The 19,551-nt window shown below is 45.6% G+C and overlaps 1 protein-coding gene across 1 annotated transcript in view; it reads left to right on the top strand.

The window, feature by feature from the left end:
- C7 (complement C7) overlaps window positions 1-19,551 on the top strand; it is a 52,605-nt gene that overhangs the window by 21,081 nt on the left and 11,973 nt on the right. The window contains exons 9-16 of the mRNA XM_090037993.1: window positions 959-1,072; window positions 6,838-7,004; window positions 8,871-9,099; window positions 11,526-11,697; window positions 11,975-12,062; window positions 15,188-15,320; window positions 16,066-16,257; window positions 18,571-18,667. Coding sequence (XP_089894119.1) covers window positions 959-1,072; window positions 6,838-7,004; window positions 8,871-9,099; window positions 11,526-11,697; window positions 11,975-12,062; window positions 15,188-15,320; window positions 16,066-16,257; window positions 18,571-18,667 — 1,192 coding nt within the window. The remainder of the gene's footprint in view (window positions 1-958; window positions 1,073-6,837; window positions 7,005-8,870; window positions 9,100-11,525; window positions 11,698-11,974; window positions 12,063-15,187; window positions 15,321-16,065; window positions 16,258-18,570; window positions 18,668-19,551) is intronic.

Genomic DNA, 19,551 nt, shown 5'->3' on the forward strand with positions numbered 1-19,551 from the left:
TACAAAGCTAGAGGTGGACTGAAGCCACAACATTTAGAGTCTGGATTTTGAACACTCCAAGTTCTGGGACATTTGGACCTGAGGTCTTAATTCAATCTATTATAAATGTAAAGGACCATTTGCAAACTTTGTATCCTAGTCCTGGTTCCGATTTCAAGCAACCCTAAAAGTCAAGTCCCTGGCAACTTTACATTTATCACTCAACACATTCATTGTGTGATGAATTGTAATATGCTGCATGTAATAGGCAATTTATCACACTAATGGAAAGTGGAAAAAAATGGTGAACCAGCCACAGAGAAGTTCTTTGTTAAATATGGAACATCTTGTGATTGGTTTGTATCATGCTTCAGTTTGAATTTGTGGCATGTTATACTCAGAGTGATAGCTACTGGCTGGGTTTTCTAGCATCCCGAGGTGTATTGCTCCCTACCCTTGCTCCTCCCTGCCCAGTCCCAGCAAAAGTAGAGTGAGCTTCTGGCAGCATTGCCTCAGCTCCCCTAGCTAGCAGGTGCCCAAAATGCAAATTTGCATGCCATTTCTCCCCCCGCCTCACAGGCAGCCTGCCCTTAGTATGTCAAGCCAGGCACACTGGGCCATATTTGTATCATGTAACAACATTCCTCAGTCTCCATCATACAGGGGTCAGAGGACAAATCTGCACAAATGATGCTACTCAAAGACAACAAGTGATGGAGGAAAAATGGGTGGCAAGAGAAAAGGAATGCATGAGAAAAAAATATCTACCATATGTGTCATCCAGATCTCTGCTCACATCCCTAGACATTGTCCCTGGTTACTAGTAGTCCTCAGTGCAGGACCTGTTTTTTTAAGTACTCTGTATGGCAAAAAGCTATAGGAAAAAATGTGTCAGTTGTTCTTCCCCTAAGGCAGGCCTTCAAGTCGAAGAAATTAACTCCCACCATTCTGTAAGCATAATGGTTCTGTTTCTTTCCAGGATTGAGCATAACCGATATGTACAAATGTACTACATCAGGCTGGAATTTCTTCATTGTAAAAAAGAAAAAGACTGAGTGCTCAAGACTGGATGAATTGTTAAAGTCATCTTTAGGTAAGCAATCCCCTGGCCCAGAAACTCCTCATGTTGCAAATTGGATCAGAATGGTTTACACTTGGAAATTCAAAAACAAACAAACAAACAAAACATACCACACAAAGGGCTTTTTTATATAGCAGAACCCTTTCTTTCTGAATAGAAATACAGAGAATGTACCTATATAAAAAGATTTCAGATGTTAGAAATATTTTCCTAAGTGTAAGGATAGTTATTTATTGGAATAAGGTTACTTCATTTTTAAAAGCAGGTTAGACACACCTCTTAGGAATGGTTTGTATATAGTTTCATAGTTAGTAGGGTTGGGAAGGACCTGAGCAGATCATCAAGTCCGACCCCCTGCCATGGCAGGAAAGAGTACTGGGGTCAAACAACCCTGGCAAAGTGTTCATCCAACCTTCTCTTAAAGACCCCCAGGGTAGGAGCCAGCACCGCTTCCCTTGGAAGTTGGTTTCAGATCCTAGCTGCCCTGACAGTGAAGTAGCACCTCCTGCTGTCTAATCTGAATCTACCCTCTGCCAGCTTGTGACCGTTATTTGTAGTCACTCCTGGTAGTGCTCGGGGGAACAGAGACTCTCCCAATGCCTGTTGGTCCCCTCTAACTAGTTTGTAAACAGCCATTAGATCCCCCCTCAGCCTTCTCTTATGGAGACTGAACAGGTTCAGGTCCCTTAGCCTCTCCTCGTAGGGCCTGCCCTGCTGCCCCCGATCATGCCAGTAGCCCTCCTCTGGACCTTCTCCATATTATCCACTTCTCTCCTGCAGTGCGGTGCCCAGAACTGGACTCAGTACTCCAACTGTACTGCATCCAATTCTGGGCTGCACGATTCAAGAAGGATGTGGAGAAGCTTGAGAGAGTCCAGAGGAGAACCGTGTACATGATCAAAAGGCAAGAGAATATGCCTTATTTTGAGAGGCTGAGAGCCATGAGATTCTTCAGCCTGGAAAAGCGCAGGCTTGGGCGGACCTGGTGGTTGCTTATAAGTATATAAGGGATGTACATCAGGACCTGGGAGAATGTCTGTTCACCAGAGTGCTCCAAGGAAAAACAAGGACCAGTGGTCATAATCTCCTCCCTTCTAGCATGCCCACTTCTCCCCACATCTTAATGTCATCTGCAAATTTGAACAGGGTGCTTTTTACCCCCTCATCCAAGTTGCTGAATGAAGATATTGAACAGTGCAGGCCCAAGGACCGAGCTCTGTGGAACCCCACTGCCCACATCCCTCTAGGTCAAATAGGACCCATCCACCATCCTCCAGCCAGTTAGTGACCCAATTGACTGTGTAGGTGTTGATGCCACAGTCCCCTAGTTTTTTTTAATGAGAACAGGGTGAGAGACAGTGTCAAAGGCCTTCCTAAATTCCAGAGATACTATATCCACTGCTACCCCTGCATCTAAGGGTTTTGTGATCTGGTCATAGAAGGCCACCAGTTGTTCTTACCCTGGGATATAAGGATGGACTAGTCATTCTGTCATATTCCCATCCATCCTTATTTTCTATGATTCTATAAGAGGGATTGAATTTCCAATTTAACTTGTGTTCATTTGGGGGACAATTCTGATACCATATAGAAAAGAACCTGGGAAATAAGCCACAACAGTTACCAAAATAGTAAAATCTTGCAGAAGGAGCTGTGAGAAAAAGTAACAACAAATGCAAAGGCTCATATCATGAAGCCAAATCCTGGGAAGTGCTCCACACTAAAGCTGATAAATGCTTGGAATGTCTTAGGAGAGCAGTTTTATTGAAGCTAATTTTTTGCTGATTTGTGGGTAGGCCAGATATTCTCAACCTTTTTGGAGGCACCCCTCAGAAAATGACAGCTCTTAGTTTTCATTCATTTTCTGACTACAGAAAAAGTATAGAGTAATTCCTCTGCTGCAAACATTTCAGAAAGACCACAACAGGGCAGAATGCTTTTAACACTGTATTCCTACTTGAAATCTCTGGGTTTATCTTGTGAATCATGTTTGCACACCTAACAGGATTGACACTGCATGGCACTCTGTGGCATCCTTGAAGGGATCTCGGTACCCTGAGTGCTGCAGCATGCTGGTTGGGAATCACTGAGATAGGCATTTTTTCACATCCCCACAGTCATATTCCACTGTTCCTATGTGTACATTTACATCTCTCTCTCTCTCTCTCTCTCTCTCTCTCACCCTTCATCCTATCCATCCTTGGGGGTCTTTAAGAGGAGGCTAGACATGCACCTGGCTAGGGTTGTCTGACCCCAGAACTCTTTCCTGCCCAGGGCAGGGGGTCGGACTCGATCTGCTAAGGTCCCTTCTGACCCAAACATCTATGAATCTTGTTTTCTGTTTCCTTTCCTCATTAGTCCATTTTTGTCTTTTCATTTAAAGTTTGCTTCTTTCCTCACTAGACAGCTACATGGCTGTGTAACGGGGCCTTCTCAGGGCTGATTTGCCATTGGCCCGCCCACCTGTTTCTGGGCCAACCGCCCACCTTCTTTCCTGCCATGCCTTGATGATATAATTAGGATATTAATTAGGCAGGAGGCTGCCTATTTCTTGCCCCAATGCCAGGGAGCACTATCTGTGGCTCTGTTCCTCCCCTACACCGCAGCCCAAGCCTCGCAGATGGCTTCCACTCTTCTTATCATCACTGGCCCCACACTGGGCCCCAGAATCCTTCAGTCCAGACCCCTACAAGATCCCTCCACTCAGCCGGCCTACCCCACCCTCATTCTGGGCTGCCTAGTTCCCTGAACTATTTCCTCTCTTGGGCGTGGTCCCCCCAGGACCTTTGGCCACACAGGCCCTGGCCTCGCCTCCAAGGCCAGTCAGAAACCCCAGGCCCTCAGCTCTGGGTGTCCCTCGTGGTGGGCCCCTGGCCCAACCAGTCCAAGGTACTCTGAGTCAGGTACACTTTCTCTCCTGGGTCCACCTTCTGGCTCCTACTAGGGAGTAACCCACCCAGTTGCGGGAGCTGGGGTTATTAAGGCACCCCGACCACCCTTTCACCAGGGTGGTAACTGGCCTAGTATTTCCTGGGGACTCCCACACCACTGGGAGCCCCATCAGACCACCCACTCCCGGCAGGGTGCAGTTTTAGGTCACACCCAGGACCAGGAGCCTCCAAACCATCCCCTACAGCTCCTGCCCTCACCTCCGAGATGTTGCATGCAGCCTTGCAGCCAAGCGATGTTTCTGCCTGGCCTGCCAGCAGCAAACTAGCTCTGTTTATATAGACAGCCAGAGAGCTAAAATGGCCATCAAAATCAAGCACCTTCTGGCTGCTTGGCTGAGCCCTTAAAGTGGCAGGCACCAACAGTGCCCTGCCACAGGGTGTTTCAGGTGGTTTTGTGAGGGAATGGACACAGGCTTTGACCACTCAACTCTGTTTTACAAGTGCAGATTCAAGATGCCTGGATGAGGAAGCTCCTCTCTGATAGGTTATTCAGGAGCTTCTCTGGCAGTCAGTATAAGGCAGGAATAAAGATAAACCTGACTTCTATTCAAGTTAGGAAACACTATTTCAGGATTTGACCCAGTGTTACTATTTTAGGATATATTATAGATTTCATAGACTTTGGGGCTGGAAGGGACCTCGGAAGATCAGAGTCCATCCCCCTGCCCCAGGGGCAGGAAGTCAGCCAGGTTCAAAGGATCCCAGCAAGATAAATGTCCAAATGTCTCTTAAAGGAGTCTAGAGTAGCTGCTTGCACCACCTCTGAAGGCAGTCTGTTCCAGGCCTTTGGGGCTTGGACAGTAAAGAAGTTCTTCCTTATGTCCAGGCTCAAACAGTCTTGGAGGAGTTTGTGACTGTTTGACCTTGTCATCCCTTGGGGCACTCTGGTGAACAGGTGTTCCCCCAGATCCTGATGTACACCCTTTATATACTTATAGGCAGCCACCAGGTCCCCCCTGAGCCTGCACTTTTTCAGGCTGAGGAGTCCCATGGCTCTGAGCCTCTCATCATAAGGCCTGTTCTTCTGCCCTCTGATCATGCATGTGGCTCTCCTCTGGAATCTCTTAAGCATCCTTTTTAAATTGTGGAGCCCAGAATTGGATGCAGTGCTGCAGCTGTGGCCTCACTAAGACTGAATATAGTGGAAGGATGACATCCTGAAATTTGCCTGAGAAGCATCTATGGATGCAAGCCAGAGTTTTGCTCACTTTACCAGCTGCAACATCACATTGGTGGCTCATATTCATCTTGTGGTCAATCATGACCCCCAAGTCCCTTTCAGCCACGGTGCTAGCAAGCATAGAACTGCCAAGCCTATAAGCATGTTGCGGGGTTCCCTCTCCCTCCCCCAAGTTGGAGTACCTTGCATTTTTTGGTTTTGAATGCCATCAGGTTTTCGTCCACCCATTTTGTGAGCCTGTCAAGGTCAGCCTGGATCACCATCCTATCCTCAGGTGTGGATGTTCTACCCCAAAGTATGGTGTCATTGACAAACTTGGCCAGTCTGCTTCTGACATCAATGTCTACATCATTAATAAAGATGTTAAAGAGTATAGGCCCAAAGGCGGAGCCTTGGGAGACCCCATTGGTCACATCACACCACAATGATTTACTTCCGTCTCAGGGTCTGACCTTGGAGCCAATTCCCCAGCCCTCGGACTGTGATGTAGCCGAGGCCACAGTTGGCCAATTTTTCCATGAGGAGACCATGGGACACCAGATCAAAGGGTTTTTTAAGTCCAGATATCAATCAATCTCTTCTGCCTTGTCCAGGATGTTGCCATCAGCCAGCTTGTCAAGAATAGTGTCTTTGATCATTTTTTCCCAAGATCTTCCCCAGGATAGAGGCCAGGCCCTTGGGGTGCAGTGTGTGGCCATCCGCATTGTGCTGCTGGTAGCCAAATACTGCTGTGACTGCCTACCGTAGGGCTGACTGGCAAGGCCTCGGGCCCTCCTGTGCAAACTCCCATGCTAACTCACATGCTGGGCCTAGAAGCATACCTGTTTGCGTGTCCTGTTTACAAGGCTCCAGTAACATGGCTCCCTGGAGGGCTGAGCGAAGTAGGAGCCAGGGGGGCATGACCCTCCTTGGCTTCACTCAGCTGCCCTACGGCTGAGCTATGTCCCTTCTACCACAGGCCCCTGCTTACCTCTAGGTAGGCTGGGGCTTGTTGGGGTCCTGAGATCCACTTGGGCGGTCCTGGGGGTCCCTGGGCTTATGGGGGCACAACAGACTTCTGCCCATGAGTCTTTTCCCAGAGCTGGGGACTGAATGTGGCTTCTGCCATTGCTGGGCCCTTTTTAAATGGCGTGCGTGTGCAGAAGGACCCACTGACTCTGAGCCATTCTTGGGGGTCCCTTCCCCCACCAGAGGGGACAGGTAAGTGACCCCCCCATCTCATGTCCTGGGTGGCTTCCCCATCTCATGTGCTGGGGGGCTCCAGTTGCATGGCTCCCTGGGGGGCTGGGTCAAGTAGGAGTCAGGGGTGTGGGACCCTTCTTGGCTCCACTCAGCTGTGCCACAACTGGGTTACTTCCCTCCTACCGTGGGCCCCTGCTTACCTCTGGGTAGGTTGGGACTTGTCAGGGGTTCTGGTCGTCCCTGGGCTCATGGGGGTGCAACGGGCCTCCACCCATGAGTATCTCACTGGAGTCGGGGACTGAATGTGGCTTCTGCATATGTGATCTATCCTGAGATTTCTATGCTGATCAGCCCTTTAATTCTTTCCTAGAACAGTTATTTACACATAATGAGGAATTCCTATTTTCATTCAAAAAAAATCACAGTGCTTCTGTCTTTTGTATTTCTGATCCTGGAATATATAGGAAGCACTAATAATCGGATTCAAGGTGATCCCTATGTAGAGGGAGGAAGTCCATCTGCTGTTGCCAGTCTCAGTTTTCTAGACTTGGATAATCCTGCTGGAAATAGTGAGAGATATTCCCAGTGGGCCACATCAGTGAAATATTATCCCAGAGTAATTAAACAAAAGGTAAGATGTTGCTTTATTTTGCTAAAGAAGGTAGCTTCCTCTAAGTTGGGGACATAATCAAATTAGATAGGTTAAGCAGCTCTAGCTGTATGCGGAAACAATTTTCTATTCAGGTTGTTTTATAAAACTAAGTTAAGACAGCTGCAAACTGGACACTGGAAACAAAGTAATTCCAGATAAGGATAAAGGTCTAAATCCCAGCAGGCAAAGCTCTGTGTCCATATCATAATGCTGAAATAGCAAATATAGTATGAAAACAGAAGGGAGACTCCTGTCAGCAAGCTGAGTGAGTCAATGCAAGCTCTAGGGCTAGGGACAGACATTACACATAAACTGGTTTAAGTGATCAGAAACTGGTTTAAATATATAACAGAAGAGATGTTCAGTGCACATAAAACAGTTCGAAAATGGCTGAAACTGGTTTGAGATAAATCTGGTTGACTGTAGTATCAGACTTAACTGATTTGGCTCAAGCTGGTTTATGCAATATCTATCCCAGACCCCATGCTGGTTTAAGATAAACCAGACTCCCCCAGCATCCCGGCATGTTCTCTGGGGTGGGCAGCGCTCTGTGCTCGACAGCAGAGTTGACCCCTCTCCTCTGCTCCCTGGCTGGAGCACTGGCAGAGACCACAGGCACAGTAGGGTCTGCCTAGCTTCCCCTTATCCTGCTTTCCCCTCACTGTTCAAGCAGGAATCTCCCCCCCATCTCCCACAGCACAACCCCCAGCCCCATGGACCCTAGGCATGTGGTGTGCTAGCTATTAATGTCAAGTGGTGTCTGTGTGTGTATGTGTCTCCAATTTCACTGGGACAGAAAGACAAAACAGTGACTGCTTACAGCTTTTTGGGGCTAATCAACAGGGCAGCTGGTAAGTCATTTAAGAAGAGTTTAAACTAATGGAGCGAGGCTATTGTTTTGCTGATGGGGTGATAAACACTGTTATCAACTCCCTGCTGGCTTGCTTGCCTGTCAGTTTGCTGCAGACAGTATAAAGAAGCAGGAAGAGGGAGATTGAAAAGCTTGGTATCATCAACAGATGCATACACTGCACACCACACTTCCCCTCAAGAGTGCTAGCCTGGGGCTGTGGTCTGGCAACACTCCTGCCCCCTGAGCAGACAGTGGGAAAAAGCCTGGGATGGTGCAAACAGACCTCCCTAATGCAAGGTCCTTCTAGGGCCTGGCTAAACCTCCTGCCCCTCAGCTCAGCACTCTGGAAGGGAAGGGAGGGCTGTTCTAGTGCCCCTTGGCTTCTAGTCTGAGCCAATGCAGGCATGTGCCTGAATTTCTGCAGGCCAGAGTGAATGTCTGTCTGGTTACAAGCTGGTTCAGCCTAGCCAGATTAGACTAATTTGCAAAGATTGAATCATTTCAGACTCAGGCTTTTTGAATGTCTGTCCCTAGCCCAGAAGCATAGAATTGTGGAAGGTGCTGTCAAAATACCTGTAATAAAATTGATCATTGTAAAATTAATTTAATACATGGTATTTAAATATCCATCTTCTTAGACTAGGACTAGTTCAAGTGTGAACTTTTGCTAGTGCAGTTTTTAAATATGTTATGGCAGCCCTCTGACACAGCCATGGTGGAACTATTTGAAAACATCTGAGCTGAAAGGATCATTAACAAGTGTTAGAGCTGATTTTGATGGTGGCTGAAATCTAATGATTGTTTCTACTCAAGACTGTTAAAAACTTCAACTTTACAAGTCAGATTCAGATCCACAACAATATATGTTACATACTCAACTATCATATAACCATAGATGATGTTGTATAATGTGTATAACTGTGTTGGTATCTAGTATAACGTGTTATTAAAAAAAGGGTATTCCCTGAAAATGGTGTGTGTTTTGCATATAGCTAACACCACTATATGAGCTGGTAAAGGAAGTGCCCTGTGCCTCAGTCAAAAGGTATTACTTGAAACAAGCCATTGAAGAGTACATGGCTGAAAATGATCCCTGCAAATGTCAGCCGTGTCAAAATGGTGGTGAACCAGCTGTCATAGGAACTCAGTGCCATTGTTTCTGCAAACCTTATACTTTTGGAGCAGCTTGTGAACTGGGAACACTTTTGCAAGACCAGCCAGGTAAGCACTCATTTGCTTTTAGATTTCACAAGTTTAAAGAGTACTTTTCTGCTTTTGCAGAGATACTCTCAGTGCTGTTGCTCAGAACAGATGTGCAGCTGATACTGGGTACTAACAACATGTGAAGGACAGGTCAAGGTGACTACTGTGGGCATCCAGCTGACAAAAGAAAAGAGATTAATGAGGTGGGACTTTGCTCTCTCCTAGGCTTTGGGTCTGTATGCCACCTTGCTCCAATATAACATATAGAAATACAATCTTTCACTACAGCAGATTAACATTTCTAACATTTATTTTTTTTTAAGTTTCTGTTTCACAGAGTATAAAACTGGCCATGTGTCATTCTGGTGATTTTTGGAGTGAAGAAGGAAAACAACATATATTTTAAAAATGTTATTCTCTTTCCCCCCCCCTTGAATGGCACAGGCAATAACAGTGAAATTCTGGGTCAAGATACAGCTTGCATCGTTACTATCTGATACTCTTAGAACCAAAATTTTCATTCAGGGATAAATTGGTTAAGGTAAAACCCTGAACTCCCAAAGTGATTCCCATCACCCTATACATATGCTGGACTCTCAGGGGTGCTCCCTAATAGCTCTCAACTAGTAGTTGTTTCTCTTCCCTGCTCATAGGTGGCATTTCTTTAACTGCAGGATGTAAGTAGTGTAAAAGTCTTGGTTGCTGGCAAATTTGAAGAGAAGGAGATTGACCTACTGACCTGAACATAGCATGTGGGGACAAGTACTCCTGAGGTTTAATTGTGGCTCTGACACAGACTGGGAACATCAAGTCAATGCAGCCAGTACTTTCAAATGGGATGCCTTAAGTTAGTCACTTAAATAAGTGGACAGACCATCAGAAGTATGAAGCATGCCACCAGAAGCATAACGTGCTTCTTGAATACCTTGGGCAGGTGTAACACACAGCACAGCACCATGGGCTACACTACCAATGTCTCAGTGGTGGCTGTTGTTATTTCTGTGCCACCATCTCCTTCTGGGGCAGTGTTGAGGTTTGTAGAGCTGTGCAAAGCTTCAGGTGCCAATTCAATTTGGAGGAGATTCGGCCCTATTTGGTGGCCGAATCTCCGAATCCAAATCAAATCAGGGCACCAATTTTAAGGTCTGAATCAATTCAAAGCTCTCTGAATCTTAGGAAAAGTTTTGGAGAGCTTTGATGATTTGGACAGTCCCTGGTGGCTACATTAGGAAGCTGCAGCCGGAGTCCAAGCTGGTACATACTGGGGTGGAGGCAGGGAAGGCTGGAGGAGGGGGAGAGGACTGGGGGAGACTCCTGCCAGCCCCCCCGACCATGGGGAGATTCCTGCCAGCCCCCCCCACCCATGGTTGCCCCACCTGCCTGAGCTCCCAATGCTTTAAAGAAAAGCCCTGTTGCTCACCGGGTGCTGCCAGGTGTGGGGGGGTAATCCCTGATGTCTCCCACTGCATGGGAGGCTCTGCCATGAGCCCCCTGACCCCCATACCCACTGCCCCAGCCCCTGCATGGCTGCCCTGCCCGGGCCAGCTCCGGCCCTTTAAGAAAAGAAAAATGAGAAAAGCCCTGCAGTGTCCTCAGGGCTTTGGGGGGCTCATGCAGAGCCCTCCACGTGGCATGGGGCAGCAGGGATCACCCCCCACCAACAGGAGCGGTGAGTGCAGGGCTTTTTTTCTTTTTTGTTTTTCTTAAAGAGCCAGAGCTGGACCAGGCAGGGCACCCATGGGGGGTCTGGGGGAGTGGGAGGGGTTCAGAGGGCTTGTGCAGAGCCCCTCCCACCACAGCATGGGGCAGTGAGAGGCAGCAGGGATCACCTCCCCCACCCAGCAGCACCCAGTGAGCTAAGGCTTTTTTTCTCAAAGAGCCAAGAGCTGAGGCAGGTGGGGCAGCCATTGCCAGGCTGGCGGGAGATGGGCCTGACTGATTCAGAGATTTGGCAGCAGATGAATCGAATCTCAGAATCAGATTTGGCCAAATCAATTCAGGACAGTGATTCAAATCACCAAATTGAATCACTGTCCCCCGAATCTGCCGAATCCAAAGCAAATACTAGCCGAATTTCACAGGCCTACAGGTTTGGTGTCCCAGTTACCCCTGCTTTGTTACACTACAGCATGCCACAGATTCCCATGATTTTAATGTCACTTGGTCAGTATTTTTTTTTTGGCCGGGGTAGGGGTAGCACAACCGTTTACATGCTTAAATATGCAGAGCTACCCCATGGAATAATGCCAATGTAAGAGCAACAAGTGAGAGGAGAGTTTGGGCACAAGGCACTGAGACCTGGGATTCAGTTCCACAGTCATGGTTTGGACTTATCATTAGCTCTGACTGCATCTCACTCCTTTTACCAGTACTAACAGCTATTGAGAATGCAATAGAGTACCCAATGGACTCCTCCAATGTGAATTCTCTCTACAATTATCCAGGAGTCATTGATGGAAAGTGGAATTGCTGGTCCTCTTGGACCTCTTGCTCAGGAGGAAGAAAGTCAAGGAGTCGAACCTGTAATAATCCACCCCCTAGTGGGGGTGGGAAATCCTGCATTGGTGAACAGCATGAAAGCAAACAATGCGAAGATGATGAGCTCCAACATTTTCGGTAAGTGGATAGGAAGTGTTTGGGTGTGAATACAGAGTGGGAGATCATGCTTTTGATTTGAAGTAATGTGCAATCTGCTGAATTCAGGCAGCAATTCATTGTCTTTGACTTATGACTTAAAGTAATTTCAAAAGCTTTGAACTGGAAAAAAAAAGGGTGAAACCAGTAAGTTTGAAGTCATCTTACTTTTACTGTAGCCTAACTGCAGCTTTTTGGAAGCTGTGACTAAAACCTCAAGCTTAAAGAAAATAATAATGACCTTCACTTTTGTTTATAGCTTGATTGAACCCCACTGCTTCGATATGTCTGTGATGCCTACAGAATCCTGCTCACAACCTCCTTCCTTAGAAAATGGATTTGTTCAAGTAGGTTATAAAATAAATCTCTCTAGATCTATGTTCTGATTCTAGCTGCAGTCAATAGACTCATAGGATTTGTCTTAAGTTTAAATCCAAAAATGATAGCCAGTGTGCTTATATTTATAATTATAGCCAGTGTGCTTATATTTCTGGTTAAACTTTATACTGGTGAACCAGATGTGACTATAAGGAGTGATGAAGACACTAGAGGGGCACCTGAGGGCACACTGAGGTTTAGTCCACAGAGGGTCGCGCTGTGACTTAGCCACAGTGGGGTGCCTGAGTGGCACACCTTGCACACGTTGGTGGCCAGGGAGCATGTGTGGTTTTGAAGTCCTGTCAGGGGCCAGAGCGCAAGGCCTAGAGGCCCACAGACCAAGAGGGCACAGGACAGGGGCTGTAGCCCAAAAGTCAAGTCCAGTGCAGTGGATCTAGGCTGAGAGGGACCCAGCCAGATTAAAGGGGCTAAAGCTGGGAAGGTGGAAGCCCGAACAATTGCATTGGGGCCCAAGAAGACCTGAAGTGATAACTGGTAACAGCCACTAGGCATGGGTACATGTAGGAGCAGGAGGCCACAAATAGCTCTTAAGGTAAAAGGTGCCCTGCAGGGGGGAACGGACAGGCTAGGAAGGCCCACCTAGTACCTGAGGGGCAGGAGAGGGACCAGTGGGGTCCAGGAGGGACCTGCTGGCTGATGGACCAATGAAGGCTTGATTTGGGACTCTAAGGTAGTCTCTCTTCTCCTTCCCCCCTCCCCCCACAACTAACTATTTACATGAAGGCGTGGCAGGTGAGAGAAAAGGAAAGGTACCCACAGAGCCCAGAACAGAGCAGAAGCCAGACGGCCACTGGTGGGTGTCATGGCTGCCCCTGGGAGCAAAGCCTGCTACACCATGCCACAAGTAGTTTATAATATAAAGCAGAGAAGACCAGAAAAGAATGGAAGGAGAAAGAGGCGCAGAGAAATGTCACTATTGGCCAAGTCCCACAGAAAGTTAGGGGTAGAATTAGGAGCAGAATCTAGGGCCCAATGCACACATCCATGGCATGGCAAGATGCACAATTTTGGAATCAGCTCCCAATTGCACCATTACTACTAGCCACAAAATTACTATGCATTTTGTGAAATAATTTTGTGTCTTATTTCCCATTTTATCACACTTTTAGTACCACAGCCACATGTTCAGGCAACTATCTAAAATGGGATTAACTGGTAACATCACCCAGGGGCCACGGCCTTCTGACTCAATTTAGTGCCCTATGCATTAAACTACACCGGGTGCATCTATACATGCTATTAATGCGACTGAATAAACTCTGGTACAAACTGTGCCGGAGTTTATTGCTCCCAGGTGCCATGTTTACATGTGCACCCAGGTCCACAGCATGTTGAGCTAGTTTGGAGCAGCCTTGGCTGAGAGAGGACCCACAGGGTCAGCCTGGGGCTGCTCTGACCTGGGTCAACATGCTGCAGAGGGGCTTTGCTGAGGCATAAGGGTGCTTCAGTGCAGGACTGGCCAGCAGGCAGCCCCTGAAGCACCCTTCTGTCCCAGTGTCTACATGCAAGTTGTGGTGCACTAAATAACACCAACACAAGATAGTACTTGAGTTGACAAGTACTAACCTATGGTGGTATTTATTAGTTTAGTGTGGCCTAATAGGGCCACATGCATAGATGTGGAGACTTTATTGCAGAGCTAATTTGGCAACTCTGCAGTACATTTCATGTAGATGTGCCACAGTTTCCATTCCCAATGGGACTATGCACAAACACAGGCACCAGACTGCCTGCTGTTGCATGACTGGGTCCAACACCACTGTAGAAATATAAAATCCTTAACTGGTAAACCAAATTTGTTTGTATATCTAAAATAGAATCCATTGCCCAGGGCCGAAGCATAGGAGGTACACATGGGTGCACGTGCACCTCCCAAGTGTGGCGGTGCACCCCCTACAAAAAGGCACCGCTGACACTGTTGGCCACGCCAGCGGGCAGTTGCCGCTCACCACCATGCTGCCAACACCGCTGGCAGCATCCGTGGGTGGTCTGCGATTCCCGCTGGCTGCCACTGACAACTGTGGGTGGTCGCTTAGCCGGTGCTTAGCCGCTCCCCTTCCACTACCAACAGTGCCACTAGCATCTGCAGGAGCTCCACCGCTTACCGCCACTGCCCTCCCGCTGCTGCCGTACCCCCCCAGCCACCAGGGGCATGCATCGTTCATGCCATTGCCTAATCCTAAAGCCTTTACTTGACCAATACTACAGACCTGACTAACTTGGGGGGAATTGGCCCTAATTTAGATTGAAATTTAGAGGATTTTTTAATTCCAAAATCTCACTTCTCTTACCTTCCACACAAAGCAGTGGGGGCAAAGAACCTGAATCATGTTAAGATCAATCTTCTGATGTTTATAGAAGGGACAGCATGATAGATTAAGGAACATTGGTTCAAAAATCAGCTGGTTCTGTGTTAATAATTTGCAGCTCCTACATTGGGGGATAGAGGAGACTTTTGCAGCAATGCAAAAGTACCTGGCAGTCCCAGGTTTTGGGCATTTTGCTGGTCACCTTCAGCGGCAAGGAAGGATTTTTTTTTTCCTCCTCACTCATGAATCCTTCTGGTTTGCACTTGCAGGTGTTCCTTAGATTGGTCTCAGTGACCCAGGCAACCCATTCCAAATGTATGTTCCTAACTTCATGCTCATTCATTCATTCTTTAAACAAAAAACATCCTGTGTTTGCCCATATAATTCTCAGATCTTCTTGGAAGTCCAAAACATTAGGGATATAGGATGGAAAGGCACCTCCTGGGTCACTGAATGTATTTCCTTGGAATTGTAGACATCCCATGATATTCTTAAAATTGGTCAATCTCTATCTTGAAATTAGTTCAAGTTTTTAACCCCACACTGTTTCTACTGGAAGACTGTTGTAGCACCTCAGTGTATGGATCATGAGATGCCTTCTAATTTGTATTATAAATTTATTTAGAGTCGACTTATTTGCATTTGTTTTTCTGCAAACATTTTCCTTTTAGCTTAAATAGGATCAATACCAGTTCAATATTTTTGGCATTTCTTACATATCTCTCACTATGGATCTAAAGATTCCATTATTCATTTTCTTTCAGGATGCTGAAAACTCATATCCTGTTGGGAGAAGTGTTGTTTATGCCTGCAGAGATGGATATGCTCTTGTCGGTGACCCTGCTGCTAAGTGTGGCGAAGATTTAAAGTGGCACGCTGGGAACAGGCAATGCCAAAGTAGGTTTAAACTGGTTTTCATTGAAAAGTCCTATTTTAGAGTTGACTTTTGAACTTAGTCAAGCTTTATCCTACAGTTGCATCCTTCTAGCTCTCAAGACAGAATCAGACTTAAATTGCTTTTTTCTCTTCTTGAATGAAGAAACTGTCATAATGGAATGTACAATTGGTCCCTAAAGTCTGGATGGGAGGAAATCAAAGACTGAAAACAATCTCACAATGCATCTAGCCAAATTCACATATTATACTAGAATGATAATTTTGTCCTGGCTGTATCTGGCAATTAGTCTATATTCTGGAGAATAGGGATTATAAGCCCTTGTGATTTTCATCAAGGTAACTGAATGACTATTCAATTTATATAGGAGGGAAGTGCTCTGAACTCCTCCTTCATATCCCCCCTCTAGAAGCGGATAATGAATTAAGAGATAAATTCTCATAATATACAAGTTAACCCCTTCATAATACTCCTGAGGTAGAAGTATACCTAGACAATGCACATGGGAGTAGATGGTTAATTTCCTACAGAATGACATTTTGTGATCAACACTTGCCATAACTAGCATATGTACTTTATCAACCACACTATGTAGAGTACACACGTGAGGCAACAGAGCAGAGTTCTTGTTCAGTTCACTAGGCAGGGACAATAGACTTACCAAAGAAATTTAAGGCAAGCTAGGAGATGTAGAACTGCTTTCTGACTCACCTTTCCTCTCTCTGTCTCCAATGCTTCCTTCCATAGAAACTGCTTGCGTCTTACCTGTTCTGGGGGCGCATATGAAGGGACAGCCACAAAAAACTTCATACCAGGTAGGAGAGAAGGTGACTCTGTCCTGTCCGCACAGTATGCAGTTGGAAGGGGCAGCTGTTATAATGTGTGAGCCCAGTCTCAAGTGGTCTCCTGATGTGAACAGTATCCAGTGCATGAGAAGAGGTAAGCCACTGTATTATTTGGTCTGAATAAAACACTTATCAGTACTTCCTTCAGTGTACTGCAGTATTCTACACCAAGTGAATAAGAAGGGATTGCATGCTACTTCTCTCATGGCTTAGGAGCTGCATTATCATGATGTTAACCCCAGGTACAGCTTCTCATGGAGTCTATATATGCCCCCTCACACCTCCCTGCAGGCTGGGGCAGAATTAGGTTGCTAACATTTTAGCAAGTAGTTCCTTCCCATTGTTGTTGCCTCAGCTGGCTGCAGGGAGGACATTCCCACCCCCACAAGTTTGTCCACAATCAAGGAAGAAGCAAGGCATAAGCAAGAGTTGACCTGAAGCACCTCATAAGAACTCCACCATCCTGTAACCTTCCCTCTGCCCCACAACCTGGAACATACCCAGTTCCTCTCCACCCACATCACACTACCACATATGGCCAACCTAAGGCTTTAAAAGAGCTACCTGGGATACACTTCAGATGGAGCTGCCTTCCTTTAAGCTATGTACAGACAGTCAAAAGGCCTGAGGCTGAATCAATTCAGTCTTTGCAGGTTAATCCAAGCAGCAGAGATTAAACTGAGAAACAACCCTACCTTACCATCCCCCCAACCTGGAGTAGCCAGCATAACCCAGCCCAGGGCTGGAAAGCATGCTGTGATGCTAGGGGACTGTGATTTAAACTTGAACCAGGAAGGGGTCTGGGACAGAAGTTTCATGAACCTGTTTGACTCAAATCAGTTAAGTCTGATAGTACATTCAGCCATGTTTATCTTAAACCATTTTCAGCCATTTTTAAACCAGTTTATGTAATAGAACAGAAGTTCAGTGCACAGGCTTAAACCAGTTTCTGATGACTTAAACCAGTTTGTGTGTAACTTCTGTTCCTAAAATTGTTGAAGTGCAAGCTATTCTTCATTTCAACCCTACCAGCTGATTGTAATCAGCTTGTGTTTCTCCATGTATTTCTCCATGTGTTTCTCCATGTATTCTCCATGTATTCCAACCCTTTGTACAGATAATGATTAGAAACTTACAAAAATGTGAAAGCTGCAATTGCCTTCAGTGATGTTCAAAGGACAACTATACTCAGGGGCTGCATAGAACCCCCTGCAGTCTATTAGTGGCTATGGCTTTAGTTCAGCCTTATACAGGCATATGTAATAAGCCTTGCATTATACTTTCATTGACAAAGAGCATGGGGGTACAAAAAAGAATAATGCAAACAAAAGAAAATACATAAGCTAGGAAATGCTAATGTACTAGAAAAAACACTAAGAAGCAAAAATTGAAAAGCTAGAATATCTGTTATGCATGTGTATATATAATTAGCTTTACATAAAGCAGTGAAGACAGTAGTCAATAGTTTATTTTAAGGAAATGACTACACATGAGAAGCAAGATCAGGTCTTATAGTAATCTTCCAAAAGGGGGCAACACAATTATATTACAGTAGAATTTCAGATAGGACTAAGTTTAGTGTTTGTATTACAGAGCATTGCAATTCTGTGCCTCCCCTCCCCTCAGAGTATTTTGCTGAAATAAGTCTAAAATTGTGTGAACTTTTAAAAAAGAATGCAGCTCTGCTTAGCAATATTAAAGCCATGCTGTAAAAGGTAGAGTATTGCAGATACAGTATGTCATGCACATAGAACATCATTCTTGTGTAGCACTATGTGGGTTTAGAAAAGTCTTATGTTACTTGCTAGAAAAAAACCTCAAGAATATTAGTTTAGCAAACCTGTTTTTCATTTCTACATTTGGCTCAGGCTACCATCCAAGCATAATCCCAAGAGTTCTACAAGGACTAGCTAAAGTCAGTTTAGATAAAGGATTGCATGCAGACACTTCTAGATTTCATTGGCTGCACTACCATATTGAGAGACATGTAATTCCTTCCAGCATGCATATCAGTGTAGCTGATAACTCCAAAACTTAAGCATAACAATGGTGCAGTTGTCAACATTACTAATTTGTTCTTTAGTGTTACTCAATTCAACAGAAATTGGCAGCCACTGTAGAACTGTGAAGGGAGTTAAAGGTTATATACAGTGCCCCTCCCCCACCTGGTTTGACTCTGGGCTGAGAGCTGGATCAATATTCAGCACTGTGCTCTCAGCAGTGTATATTATATTATATGTTTAAATTCTACCGATTCACTTTTTGCAGTAGAAAATTGCCACAAAAGAGGCAAGCTATAATGTCATGCCAGAATATTATAATCCAATGCCTTTTTAACCCGACTAGCAGGATGATTCCAACCTGGTTTTCTGACCTGTGATCATTCATCTGTGTTCTTTCTCTGTAGTGCCCACTGTGAAAACAGAACTGACACAACCTAAATGTCAGCCATGGGAGAAACTGCAGGAGTCACGATGTGTATGTAAACTGCCCTATGAGTGTGGGTAAGTTCAGGCTGAAGTTAGCAATAACTTTTTCACTTTGTTCAAGACCAACTAAATGTCTCAGAACTTCAGGCCATGACAGATCAGACCACTTTGCCTATACCATTGTGTTACGTGCTCTGTTTACGTTCCGACTCAATCAGTCCTCGGCTCATCACTCACCGGGCTTGTCAGAGCTGTCAGTGGGTATTAGCAGCAAAAGAATTTGGTTAAATGACTAATGGCAAATGGATAGTTTCAGCTCTGTTTGATCATTGAAATGGGAGGGAAAAGATTAAAATGGTATGCTGAAGATTAAGGAAGAGTTAAGGCTGGCATCTCCATAGGACATAAGGTATAAGCTAGTGAAATTGGGCAGGAGAATTGGCAGAAATTGGACGTAAGCAGTAAGTTAATGAAATTGGGCAGATGGCTTTTCTGAGAGACAGGAATGCTGATCTCCTGTTTACACAGGACTTTGAAGAAGCTATGGTGTGACACCAGCAGAGGCTTTAGGTCACCATTTCACATCTCATTGGGGCTGCACATTATTTTTTATTTGTTTAGTGCTCTGAGCCTATGTTCACTTCTCAGTTGGCAAAATAGGACAAACAGTGGTGTGATTTGGATTTGATACTAGGCATCAAATGCTCCAAATTCATTTGGAGAGGTGGAACAACAAGCAAATAGTAGCTGAAAAAGGGCCTGTGGGCACTGGAGACTTAATATTTGAAAACCACTCATTATCAGGCCAGATTTCACAGGAGCTCAGCACTTGGGGTACAAATGCTTGAAGGTCTGCCATAGTGGCAGCTGGGCACTTTGGAAAGCCATTGCCCTTCTTTGGAGGACTCAACAGAAGCTGAACTCTTAAAAGTTTGGTCAAAACAGAAGCAAACCACTTC

Source organism: Crocodylus siamensis, chromosome 3 (assembly GCF_052110815.1).
Source record: "Crocodylus siamensis isolate JL-2025a chromosome 3, ASM5211081v1, whole genome shotgun sequence".
In the NCBI taxonomy this organism is placed as follows: domain Eukaryota; kingdom Metazoa; phylum Chordata; order Crocodylia; family Crocodylidae; genus Crocodylus; species Crocodylus siamensis.